General features: G+C 35.0%; 2 protein-coding genes across 2 annotated transcripts; both read left to right on the top strand.

Annotated features, from left to right (window-relative positions):
- Positions 1-208: 208 nt before the first annotated feature.
- On the top strand, positions 209-4,506 carry LOC108577532 (cytochrome P450 6a2-like). The gene is made up of 5 exons (XM_017940711.1): positions 209-544; positions 1,377-1,902; positions 2,944-3,165; positions 3,422-3,673; positions 4,337-4,506. The coding sequence occupies exons 1-5, from the start codon at positions 209-211 to the stop codon at positions 4,504-4,506; spliced, it is 1,506 nt and encodes a 501-aa protein (XP_017796200.1).
- An 8,103-nt stretch (positions 4,507-12,609) lies between these two features.
- On the top strand, positions 12,610-14,359 carry LOC108577531 (PI-PLC X domain-containing protein 3). The gene is made up of 3 exons (XM_017940710.1): positions 12,610-12,845; positions 12,997-13,100; positions 13,497-14,359. Exons 1-3 carry the CDS (start codon positions 12,622-12,624, stop codon positions 14,357-14,359), a joined length of 1,191 nt encoding a protein of 396 aa, XP_017796199.1. The 5' UTR covers positions 12,610-12,621.
- The last annotated feature ends 110 nt before the right edge of the window (positions 14,360-14,469 follow it).

Raw genomic sequence — 14,469 nt, 5'->3', positions numbered from 1 at the left:
ACGAGTCTGACACGTTATTATAGATTAAAGGGTTAACTAGCATCAATATCTAGTTTTTACACAATTATACATAATTAGTTTCTACGATTACTCGAAACTACTGCATTTACTAAGAAAATGCAATTAATAATAACACTTTGCAGAAAACTTTGTTCTATGAACCTCTACCGCTCCTTCTTCTTCGTCGCATTATAAACACCAAGGAATAATGGCGAGCTACGTAGAAATTGTTTTCGGGATCGTCGCGCTAATTGCGGCGCTTTACTACTATTTCACTTCGACCTTCGATTTTTGGAAAGTCCGCGGAGTTCCTGGTCCGAAACCTGTACCGGTGTTTGGTAACATCAAAGATACGATGTTATTGAGGACGTCGATGAGCAATCTTTTGAGGAATCTTTACCAGGAGTACAAAGATGAGCCGATGATTGGAATATTCACGAGAAGAACACCAGTGCTCATTGTTCGCGATCCAGAATTGATCAGAGATGTTTTGATAAGAGATTTTTCGAAGTTCAGTGATCGAGGAATTCCCAATAACGAAAAGGTAAACGTCGGAGCAAGGAAAACTTGAATTACCAAACCATGCTATCTTTAACTCGTCTTCCACAGTTAACAGATTAACATATTTAATAATTTTTCACACTGTGCAATCAAATACTGCCATTTATCTTGTTGAAGATTCCTAGTCTACTTTCTCTATTCGGTAGAAAAATGATACATTTACACAGTGATATACACCTGATTAGGCTTGAAATCTTAAAATTACAAAATGAAATTGTTCAATGTTTAAACTCTGTTGAACTCAACGATTGTTTAACTCGTCAATGCTCATGCCCGTGTTTTACACGTGCATAATTATTATAATTGCCCAATAAGTGCAATTTTTTTTTAAATTACTCTTTTTCACTTTTCACATTACGTTATCCTTTCTATTATAGCAAAAACATAAGTTACGGCATTATAAATAATGGGAAACTTATTTCCATATGCCTAGAAAATAATTAAAAAGAAAAAAAAATTGATCATTTTTGGCGCATTAAGTTGAGAAAAATGTGAGCATTAAGGGGTTAATTTCATTGTAATTTAGTTTTCATTTTAACTCAAAAATTTAGTTTCTGTTTTAACTACATAACCTATATTTTATTTTTAAAAAAACTATTAATTTACATTGTTATATTACACGATTAGTATGTGTTATCAATTTCGTTAATAACTGTTTGTTTTGTATTAATCATTTGTAATACCCTTATACAGGGTGTCCCAGGATTTTCCCGACAAACTGCAGTGATTTTTTTCTTTGATTTATTACATCTCTTAAAGAAAATAAAACAAAATTTAACTTAGATTTAAAAAATTAATTTATAAAATAATCATAGGTGGAACCATTATCTTCACATCTGTTCAACCTGGAGACAGAAAGATGGCGACCGCTAAGAACAAGACTCTCGCCAGTATTTACGTCTGGCAAACTGAAAGAGATGTTCCCTCTGATATTAGAATGCGCCGAACATTTAACGCAATATCTCGAGAAGGTAGTGGCTAAAGGAGAGCCCGTAGAATGCCGGGAATTATCAGCGAAATATACGACAGATGTGATCGGTAGCTGCGCCTTTGGCATCGAAATGAACGCCCTAACCGACGAGGATAGCGAATTTCGTCGAGTTGGCAGAAAAGTGTTCGCAACTGGTTTCATGCAAGTCTTGAAATTACAACTTAGACAGGCGTTTCCATGGATTTTCATTTTACTTAACTACGTAACATCGCCAGCAGAGGTTACAACGTTCTTCACGAAAGTTATCGTAGACACAATGAAATACAGAACCGAAAATCACCTGGTGAGGCCTGACTTCGTCAACATGCTTATGGAGCTTAAGAATCATCCGGATAAATTGGAAAATGTCGGTAAGTATCTTACCATTTAACAAATTAAATAACTGTTGTTTTACTCTCTACTTGTTCAACTGTGTCGATGAAAATTATTTCACTTTAAACATAGAATGTTCTCTGATGGATAAATATGAAAATTTAACAGTCGATTTTCGTGGTAATTCTAAATAACCATGTTCTATCTCGTATTTGTTTCGTTGCAGACAAAGCATTCATGTTTCAAAATTTTCTATGCTATATTATTTTTCGTTTCTAAAAATTCGCGTTACGCATTTACATACGAAGGTGAATCAATGAATAAGTTACACCTCTCCCTCCCTCTAAGAAAAAACGAACAAATGAAAAACTTCTTTTTTATTAACAACATAAACGGACTATTTAGGTACTAAGTACTCCTTAAAGGTGTCGTTGATTTTAAGGATCACTGTACCCCCTGTGTCTTGAAGTGCCCTATATTCTTCTGTGTAAGGAGGGTTGCTCAGCTACAGGGATATTTTGAAATGTTAATAACTAAAAAACGAAACGACAAACGCAATTTTTTTATTCCTCATTTTCGTCTTGTATTAGCTTTTAGAATCACCCCTTAAATTTTCTACGGACTCCCTCCATATAGATGTGATATATGCCCCTCAATTACAAACACGCTTATTTACTTACATATACTACGCGATAGATAGACTTGTGAATTAATAATCTCCTAATTAATTTCTGAATCAAAAATAGCTGCGATTAAAAAGTAAACAATTTGTGCATACTAAGACTATTTTTTTCAAATTAATTTCGAAACATAAAAGTATACTTACATAAATTTTGATCTCTTTTCAATTCCCCCTGTACAACTTTACCACCAATCACGAAATAGTTCATGAAAAGTACAGAAACAATTTATTTGTACTTCAGCGAAAATTTTAATAGATAAGTTTATTGAATTGCGAGTTCTTTGTTTAACTGGAATAATTAAAAAAAATATGTACGGAAGTAAAAGTGAAATGTACGATTTCAACTTTAGGAAACAGCACGCATTTATTTATATTCATCTTTAATTGTGTTTTACAGAGCTAACGGATACTCTGCTAACTGCACAAGCTTTCGTTTTCTTCATTGCCGGATTTGAAACTTCTTCCACGGCGATGAGCAACGCTCTTTATGAATTAGCTCTGAATCCCAACATTCAAGAGAAATTACGGGAAGAAATCAGAAGACATTATAATCAAAATAATGGTGAACTAAAATTCGAAGGAATAAAAGATATGACATATCTGGATCTAATATTTCGAGGTGCGTATCAATGATTCTTAAATGGTAAAATAAATAAATTTTACTTATTTTAGATTAATCAATACAAATAAAAAAAAAAACTATCGTTCATCTTTTTCAATTCTGTTGAAATTAAAAAATTACACTTTTATAAAATTGATTCTAATAAATATATTATGCATATCGATATATATATTTAATTAGTATTCCATATAAGTACAGCAATGCTATTAAACCAACAGTTGCTAATTATTCACTTAAAACGTTACTCTTTTAGAAACATTAAGAAAGTATCCACCTGGACCGTCGATGATGAGGAAATCAATATGTAATTATACTTTCGATGGTACAAAGGTTACAATACCAGCGAAAACATTCATATGGATACCGCTGTTTGCGATTCATCGCGATCCTAATATTTACGCAAATCCCGACGCTTTCATCCCCGAAAGATTCAGCGATGACGCCGTTGTAAAAAGACATCCAATGCACTATTTACCTTTCGGTGACGGACCGAGGAATTGCGTTGGTATGTTTGCACTTTGCAAATAAGTTGCACATCTTTTCTCACAGTGAAACATTTAAATACTTTATACAGGGTGTCCCATCTAATTTGAGCACGTTAAATATCTCGTTTATTTTTTATAATAGGAGGAAATGTCACAGAGGAAAACTGTACTTTTAGTTCGAAGGGGCAAATATTATGATAGACAAAAAAATATTTTTTTTCAAAAAAAAGTTTTTTTTTAAATGGGGTTATATATTTTCATCATCATTACGTAATAACTGAGATCAAGATGAATCTATGACCTTCACGTGACCTTGAGTACAAAAAATTAGTAAAGTTGGACAATTGGTGCAAATAGTGAAATAAGTATTATAGAAAGATTAATGAAGGAAAATTTATTTTGACAAGTGTCTTATATATCCCTCTTGATACCGTGTAACTTATTTTTGACAATGAGACATTTTCTCATATAGCAAGTAATTTACGGGTACATCATTTGAAGTCGTCAAGTTAAGTGCCTCATCCTGTATAATGTGGATGCAGCTTTACTTCTTTTACAGGTTCATTACCCATTGCATTAAAGCTTTTATTATAGCTATAACTGTATAAATTTTATATCTATCTCAAGTAAATTTGTTATAAATGTAAATTTCGATAATACTGTACGAAACTTATACATTTCAGGCGCACGATTTGCAGCATATCAATCCAAAGTTGGCCTTATGAAAATACTTCGTAATCATAAAGTTGAAGTTTGTGAAAAAACTATGATTCCATACGTAATTGATCCGAATGCCTTCTTGCTGGCACCGAAAGGAGGAATATATTTGAAAATAACGAAAATAGAAAGCTAGAGTAAGAAGATTTTATTATTTTTACAGATGTTAATAGAAGAAGAAATTGCAGGATGATTATTTATATCGTTGAAATAATAATTCTTTCTTATCCTCTGTCGATAATTTTCTTTTGTATTTGTACCTACATAGCTATTTCGTACTGATAAATTTCTTTATATTGCATTATTTTATAGATTCCGAATGTAATAGTTGATGAAAATGTTACACTATACATATATCTTTCCTGAAATTAAAGGAACTCTAGGTGAGGTAACATGGAATTATTATTTGCAAATGCAACAATTAACGTTTTCCTTTCTTTGTTGCATGTATTGCAGAACTCCTTTATCAATTCTAAATGATACAACGTATATATTAATTCAACGTGTAATGCTACAGAACATGAATTGTACATAAATGTATATTTTTTATAATGTTGGAAAATAAACAAAATTTTAAATGGACTTTTAGTAATACATGTACTTCCACATACCATAGCCAATCAAAATATACTGTGTCTAGCAACAATTGATCAAAAATTTTAAGGGTGATTCTACAAATCAAAAGAAGAAGAAAATCAAAAATCAAAAAATTGTGTTTGAAGCTTGGTTTGTTAGTTATTAACAATTAAAGATATCCCTGTGACCGAGCAACTCTACTGACATCAGCCAATATAGTGTCGAATCCTCATCCCTTTGTCCCTTGACTCCCATGCATACAGATCCTTATTCCATGTACCGATTTGACAGCAACCTGCGCGTTTTCCACTTTCCCATCGAATTCCTGTCCTATCTCCGGCAGATCTTCAAACTGATGCACTCTACCCATTTCTTTTGTACCGAATCCTTAAGTTCATTACCTAACCATTGTCCCTGCAATTCTTCTCCCGTACCATCGAACCCTCGATCCTAACGAGTCCTGATCATTATCCTTACACATTCCTGGTCCTTACCTAACGGACGCATTCCTAAATTCCCCCACCCGCAACTCCCAAAAACCCCAATATAAAGGCAGCCTCGAAAAAGAACGAAGGCAGTCAGCATTGAATAACAAGGCAGTTTAGACCGTACACTTTATATTCGCAAAACCACAGCGTAAAAAGAACTATCAACAAATAAAGATAATTCGTAAAATCCACCGTCTAAAGTGATTCGACGACAATAGGGCAAAAGAAGACGGCCGACAGCTTATCTCGTACAGTCGATGAAACCGATATGTATAGCGAGGTCGTGAAAATTAGTGAAGCGTCGCAATACACTTAATCTGAGCGCTAAAACAGCAATTCGAGGGAGATAAGGAGCTCGAGCTTCGCTCAAGGCTGTGCAATGTCAACTCGGAATTGGTTCCTCCACTTCGGTATATTTAAAACATTTGCGCTTCAATCGTTGACAGCTGCAGGTCAATTTTTACCAATAGGGAAACTACTATTGACAGATTGTAAGCAGAAATTTTAAGTATCACTATATCGCTTCCACCAAGTATACAAATCGGAGAGAAGAAAATTGTAACATTCGCCGTGAGCAATCTTGCGACACTTTATAAGAAAAATCGTCGATTAAACATTAAACCAGCCTACTCGCAAAAATCCAGAAGAGCATGTTCCAAACTCCGTCCTACGAGATTTTTCAGTGGAGAGAATTAAATGTCTCCTCCAGTCCACGGGCCTACCCGGATATTAACTATGCCAAGCACGTGGACGCCTCGAGTAGAACGATACTCGGAAGACTGGTAAATGCAAATCTTCACCCGAGAGCAACTTGGCATAGTTGGAAACATATATTTCATTAACTACAACACAGCTTAATTTATCTGCAACACTATCGAAGTCCCGTATCCTTGGATAAATTCCTCAAATGGATTAATCCACGAGTAAAGCGGCATAAATAAATAAATAATTACTAAATCCGTAAGAAGGATGTTCAAAAAACTCAAGATGACCACTAAAACTTATTATTATCATTATATCGTATTAATCATTGCACGGGAATATTCGTTTTGAACTTATGTAACATACTTTACACATTTCTTCATGCAACGTTGCTCTACTAGTTATTTTAAGATATCGGTAGAGAGCGGATTTGTATGCACGATAAATATGCAAAATGCATATCTAATTTATGCACGAAAAATCTGCAAATATGTACATAAAGTAAGCAGACAGGTACTAAAGATATTCGAATATACATTGCAATATGCAAAATCTGTATACAGGGTGTCTCAGGTTTAAAGTGCCAAAAAAGAAAATGTTATATAAACATAGAATCATCCTGTATACTCAAAGATAGTAATTCGAAACTAGAATTCGATATATGTGTGAAAATCCATTTTTGGAATTTTCCCGGGATTTTGCCCGGGCGAGCCCTGCCCGGGCAGCGGGCAGAATCGGGCACGACGACGCGAGCTCAGGATTTTTGTACTTGGCGAGCGTCGCTAATTACAACGCAACCATATTTCTGTGGCAAATACAGTTCGTTTTGTCGAAAATTAAAAACGTCTAAGCAATTTTGCGCCCATCTTACTTTATGATGATAATCCGCCAGACCGAGGGTTCGTCGCGATTTCTTGCGAGGTATTATATTTTAGAATAGCGCGGTGGCTAAGATTGCTCGGGTGTCCGTCTCGCTCGACGGCTATAACGAAAGTGCCCTCTCCTGTGTTGCTCCGAAAAACCGTTAGAGCCTCCTAGTTTGACTGTCCGGGAAAAGGGCTTAGTTTATGGCACCCTCAGGTATCTGCGTGCTTTTTCTTCCAGCGACCCTAGGTGACGAAGTCCAGGCCACCACTTCGCCGCCTAAATCTCGCATTTCTTACATTACTGTAAAACGAACTCTCAAGGGGAGCGTGAGAATAGACTTGACATAGATTAGTTCTTGTAAAAGTAGCTGCGTGTGGTAAACGATTGCAAGATCTGATCTTCCTGGTGGTTGATCAAGAAGTCTGTCGAGGACGGATCTTGCCCTACCATGTAAGTAATCGCAGTAATGTCGTTTTATCACGACACATTCTCTTACGTTATGTTTTAGCAGACCTCAAGGCGAATACAACACATGGCTGTTGTTTTAATATGGTTTATTCGATAAATTTCATAATTTACCTATTATTCGACATAATCCCTTGTTACAATTTTTCTCTTGTCCCATCACTCTGCTAGATTGTTTATGCCAGTAGCAAAGGATTCTTTATCTTGTTGTTTGAGCCAATTTTGCACGTTGATTTTCACTTTTTCGTTGTTAAACTTGATTGCAAAAAGGGTTAGTTAACCAAAGTTAACTAAAAGTTAAACTAGTTAGGTAACCTAAAGTTAGGTTAAAGTTTAACCTAAAAGTTAAACAAAGAGAAATCTGATAGAGCAAGATCTGGACTATAAGGCAAATGTGGTAGAACCATTCAACCTAATTTTTCCTAATTTTCTAATTTTCCGCTTTCTTATTTGGATATTTTTTGTACCAGAGCTCTTTGTCGCTTTACTTATTGAACGACCCTCGTGTATTAAAATGACCTTCAGACGACTTTTGAATTATCATATTAATGATAGGGTAACGTAATACACCTACGGTCGATTAAATTGAATAAAAGCGTATCTACTCGTGTCAATTCTCGCGAACAAGATAGCGTTTTATTTTCAGGAATTGGCTCTTGAACAACTTGACAAAGAGAATAGGCAAAACGAGAGTAAGCGAGATAGACGTAGCGCGTCACAGAGACATTCCCTGCGTTGCAATGAATCATTCAATATCAAAAATTTCAATTTCTCTGATCTTCATCCTGTCTGGATGAAAATGGTACCAATGAATTGGTGAGATTCTTACGATGAAAATGAGTCCAAACACGACATAAATCAGAGTAGTTTTACCACACGTCAATTTAAATATCACAGATTTTTTTTAAGGTGCTTTTAACACGTTCGCTGCCACCAGAAAATCGATAGCACGGTGGGCAATGCGTTTTGGACCGATATATTTTATGTTTGGTCTCATTTTCATCGGAAGAACCTCACCAATTCATCGGTACTATTTTCAAAATGATGGAATGAAAATGATAGAAATTGAAATTTTTCGATATTAACTGATTCGTTGCAACGCAGTCGGTGTCCCTTTAAGTGTTTCGTTTCGCTTATTCTCACAATGACTGTTCAAATTCCTTGTCGATCGGTTTGCTGAGTTCGAAGCACTGAATGGTGGGAGAAAAGTGAGAATGATTCGTTTCAATTTAACCAAGTAGATTTCACTTAAAGCTCCATACATATATATATAAGGTAATATGTATAATATGCATTACATATACGTGTATAAGGTAATGCATTCACTGATAAACGAATGTGTTAAAACAAAGTTAAAACGAAGGTCATGTTATTATACAGGATGGACAACGTAACTTGATCACCTTGATTATTTCCATTACTACTGGACGAATACAAATTCTTTTTTTTTTTAATATCTTGGTTTAGAGGGGCCTACAGGCCTACCTACTGCTGATTGCAGTACATGTTTTGTAGGTTAGTTTAGGATTTTTTTTCAAAGCTACCAAGATCATCTTTAGTTTTTTAACTGCAATCTCATAATTTTTTTTCACCTATCTTTTGACGGACAAAAAGACAAATATGCCAAGTACCGCAACATACTTTTTTTGTCATTAGAGTAAGACAAATGGCGGAAAAATGAATTTTAGAAAAATCCTGCATTGTCGTACACAAACACGGTGTTGTTATGCGATCAAATTGGTCTGACATTTCGCATAACATTTATAAATATTGAAATGTTTTATATTCCACTACTAATAGCTCTCGTAGACCTAAGTCACTACATTTGCGATCTTTCGAAAAGATAGCTATAATCATGGATCATTATAGTAATGAGGAAAAAATTGAAATGCTCTTAATTTACGAGGAGAGCAAACGTAATGATGTGATGACACAGCAGTTATACGCTGAATGATTTCCGAATAAAAACCGTCCATCATGTCACATGCTTCAACGTGTACTCAAAACGCTTCCGGAAACGGGGACGTTTAAATCGACAGAAACGAAATCGTTCAAAAGTCAAAACTGCTGGTTCAACTGAATGTGCTGTTCTGGCTACAGTGATCAATGATCCTCACATTAGTTCCTGAGAAATTGCAAAGGATATATCGAAATCTAGTGTTTCGATCATTTTACATCCACCATTCTTCCTGTTCTAATGTTAGATTCCGATGTTCAGTATTCTTACTGTATTCTACTAAACTGTTGTACACGAAAGTCTTACAAGTTTTAAGGCACTTAGGCTCTAGTTTCTAGAACTGTTGGGGTTGTAGCGATTCTTCTGTGTCTGGCTCAGGATCTTAGACGTCAATCATTTCTAAGTCTTAGCGTATGCTTAAAGAAAATTCGGTGGCCTAATTTTAAAGGCGGTAAGAGTAAGAAAAGGTCCAATAGACTTTCTTAGATACTATCAAGAGTTTATGAGTAACAAATTCGAGTGTGGAAGATAGAGATAAATTTTGGGGTTACTGATCTTAAACTGAGCGATAAGTATAAACATATTATCTATCTTATTCTTAGAGCGGCATCCAACACTAATTACAATAAAAGTATGTTGCGGTCCTTGCCGTATTTACATCTTTGACCGCTAAAAGACAGGCGAAAAAAAATTATAGAGTTCCATTTAAAAAGAACTAAAGGTAACCCTGATAACTTTAAAAACAAAGTAACCTACAAAACATGTAGGCCCCTCTAAACCAAAGTATTTAAGAAAAAGGAATATGTATTGATTCAGTAGTAACGAAATGATTAAAATGATCAGATTATGTTCTCCATTCAGTAGATGGTTGAATTCGTGTCCGGAATCTGACTGTAACAAGGTGTCATGGAAAATATATGGTTCCACTTCAAAAATCCAACAATGACCTTGATATCTCTGAAAATACGATTTTGATCTAATTATTTTGTCAATCATAGGAGAGGCTCTCTCAATCCTTTGAGTGCCAAGCAAATTTCAAGAGTGATCCTTACGGGACTCAAAAATTGATAAGCACGCGAATGTTATAAAAATAAGCTCTTATCTAATATAAACACTCTTGAAATCAAAGCAATCATTTCGTTCATGTTTTGAACAAACGACGATATTGTTGTATACTTGGCGGAAGAACGTGAAATCCAATTGCCAAAATATCTGTTGGGTGAGATAAGGAGCGCGAACTTCGTTCAGGGCCGTACGAAGTCAACTCGGCACCGATTCTTCCGTTAGAGTCAATCTAAAAAAGTGATAAAAACAGAAAAAAAGAAAGATAAAATCTGTGGAACAAATATAGTGCTCTCGTAAATTAAAACATCAAGTGGCGGTATAGTCCGTGCAATGAAAGAATGACAAATGATGACTAATGGTATTTCATGTACTATCTGTTAGATACTCCAAAACATTCTCTTCTAAGGGTTCTGAAAAATATCACTATTGTTTCCTTTCCGAATTCTCAGACCTACTTTAACGTACGTGACTTAAAATTCGTGAAAAACACGAGGATTAGCTAGTCCATGGACCTCAAAGGCCTCCGCCGTAAATTACGCCCTTCCCAAAAATCCGAACTTTCCAAAACTACCATCTCCACCCTTTCAATAACCAATCAAACCTCCGATACACACACCCTCGCAATAGTAACAACCAATAGTAATTTTTGTCGACGTTATATCTACCCTCGCGCACGCATTTTCCGACAGAAAAAGGTTGCTGTTCAAAAATTACACTCTAATTCCGATCCTCGGACTTGTATCGTAATAATAATAAAATCAGTTATCAATTTACCAAAATTCTACCTCTCCGAGTTCACGACATACCGAACAAATTAAAAATATCAATTTTTAATATTTAAAGTTTCTTTCTGTGCCTGACGTGTCGTAAATCTATGTGATCAACGTACAGATCAGTTGGATGAACGAATTTTAAGAACGTGGAACTGATACAAAATGAAGTAAACAACAGTGAATAAAATAATAAAAACTGAATATAGGCGAAAACGAAGACTATTATAAAAATTTGCAGAGCCTACTCAGGTTTGGTGAATACATTATACGGCCCTGACATTGAGATACGGATCCTCATCTTCTCGTATTTCTGTCAATTCCTTTGTTAGAACACTCGAAACATGTTTATATACTTTGACCCCTGGCCGATTTTACGAACGCGTTATATTTGTTCCACGTAGTATAGGTGCGAGTATATACGAATCTATTAATCACACCTACCACTTGGTCACTAAAAGCATCGGTTACTTTCCCTCAGCGCTTCTATAAACGACGTACGGGCCTGCGTGTGGCTAGATCAATCAATATTTTCGTTTAACGTCATGATTTACGACCTCACTATAGCTCTTCCATTAAGTATGTACAGATCTCTCAATTTTATATTATACCGATTTCCTTCCCTTTGGTAAACTGTCAAAAAAGCGAAGGAAAAGTGTAATTTCATGTGATACATAATTAAAAATTTGTTTGAGCGATATTGTATCGAATTAATTTTTACCAATTCCAAAGCTCTTAAGAACGCAGATTTCTGATTAGTGAATAATTTGCTGCTGTGTATACTCCACTGCCAGAAGCATGCAGTCGTCAATAGCAGATTACACAATGCAAGAGATTGTCTGTTAGATGTCTTACAAAACGTGTAGTTTTTACAATTGTTACCCCTTATCGATTTTAGTACGTGGACTGAATACAAGGGTAACTCTTAAAACTGCAATATTAGATTGAAGAGGGCGCAAGAAAACCAGTGAATTTTTTTAGGTCGGTATTTCAGTACATGTGACATGAAGTTCTATAAGGTTATAGGTCTATTCTGTACATCGTCTGTGCTTACACTTTATTTATAATTTCGTAGTAGCAGGTTTAGAAGAACAGTAGAAAACTCATACGAAAATAAAAGAAAGGGAGAGAAGGTAATGTTGGCTGTAGTGACTAAATCGACTGATCAGTAGTGACGCTACAGACCTGAAGAAATGATCATCGTGAGTTCTAATCCCCAACGACGATGAAGCCTTTTTCTGATGGACTTGGAAAAATTCATCCTCCTCTACAATAGGATTACATTTAATTTTAATTACAACCACAACAGTGGTACAAATTGTATTCCATGTTGAATCGGTAGCGTTAGAAACAACGTGAAAATGGTGACAAGACTCTTGCCGAGCTCTCCAAGCTGTGTGATACAAAAATGTATTGGGTGCAGAGTCTATTCTATACTTTGTTTGTGGTGCTATGAATCTGCACCGTGCAGTTCTGTGTCGGGAAAAGGTGTGCGAGGTGATTATTACGACCTCACTGGTGCGAACGTTAATTTAAAGAAGCAATATAAAGAATGGAGATCATCGACTGACGCGAGTCACTCGATGTAGGTGATGTACACCTACATGATTCTATTACACGCACCTGTTTGTTGCTTTTGGTAGATAAATTCATAAAAAATTTCGTTATATCAGCTAAAACTAAAGATTTAAAAACATGGATTACGAAAGTAAAGATACCAGTGATTTTTCACACAGATCAAAACAAAAGGAAACCATTTTTAACAAGGAACTAGAATACTGGATGACTCAACTTCCGGAATCTTTAAAAAACGTACCCATAATACATTTGGCAATACCCGGTACGTTTGAAATATTTTTACTCTCTGTAAGTTATAAATTTGTTCACACTGTAATTATAAATTCTCTGTAAATCATATTGCGAATTGAAAAGTGATATTTTTACTTCGAATTTGCATTCAATTCGGTAACTTTATTAAATTTACGATCGATTACGAATGAAAGAAAATATTTTTAATTTCAATCTATACGATTATATGTACAATTTAAATTTTTATTCATTAACGACTGCATCTATTATACCAATCATTTTGAAGAGAATGATTATGGGTTACATATGAGAAGTTAAAAACCTGAGATGATACGTAATTACATATATTGCTATTGCGTATTACATATATATTTATTACAAAATAATAAATTCAGTATACGTAATATAAACCAATAACTCCTAATAGGTTCTCATGATACGATGACTTATACGATAAAGCGACACAGTGACGTGGGACCTGACGAGCCGAGGTATATCAGAGTTCTCGGTCGTTACTGCTCTTTTGTCTCAAAACCCATTATTTTCAATTGGTCTATTACACAAGATGAAAACATCGTGGATCAACTTGATAATGGAATTCGATACCTTGACTTACGCGTTGCCACGAAGCCCACAGATGGATATATTTATTTTGTGCATGGCTTGTATGGATCAAAAATATACCAACCACTGCAAGAAATAGCAGAGTGGCTGTCTTCTCATACTACCGAGATCGTAATCGTAGACTTTCAACATTTCCATTCGTTCTCAGAAACGAATCATGGTCATCTTGTGGAAACAATTTTTCGAACATTTCAGGCCAAATTGTGCCCAGTAGCGTCCTCGTTCGATCACATAACGTTGAATTGGCTTAATTCGGGAAAATATCAAGTTATTCTTATTTACAGAAATGCATACGCGCAGAATTATTCAAATTTGTGGCCAAGCGATTTGTGGCGTACTACATGGCCTAATACTGTTCGCGTTAACGAACTTCTAGATTTCTTAGATGTGGAACTTAAGATGCGACCTTTGGATATAGGTTTTGTATCACAATGTCTTTTAACTCCCGACATTCCTTATGTATTAAAACATCTGTGCGGAACATTGCAAGGACATCTAGTACCACAATGCCAGAAAGCAATTCTTTCTTGGATAAATAAAAAACGACCTGGCCGCGGTGGCTTAAATATTGTTATAGCTGATTTTATATCTGACGATAATTTTATGTTTTGTAAAACAGTCATTGAAAGTAATAAAAAATTCTTCAATTTACAGTATTCTACATGACATATTTTGTACAAATTAAATATAAAATATTTATAATTTCAATGTAAACTAGTCGTGATAAATTATTTTCAAAATATAGTTTTATTGTGCATTTTCAATGCAAAACTGTG

The sequence above is a fragment of the Habropoda laboriosa genome, unplaced genomic scaffold (assembly GCF_001263275.1).
Source record: "Habropoda laboriosa isolate 0110345459 unplaced genomic scaffold, ASM126327v1 scaffold806, whole genome shotgun sequence".
NCBI lineage: Eukaryota > Metazoa > Arthropoda > Insecta > Hymenoptera > Apidae > Habropoda > Habropoda laboriosa.
The sequence above is the reverse complement of the archived record's forward strand: the minus strand, read 5'-3'. Positions and strand labels throughout refer to the sequence as shown.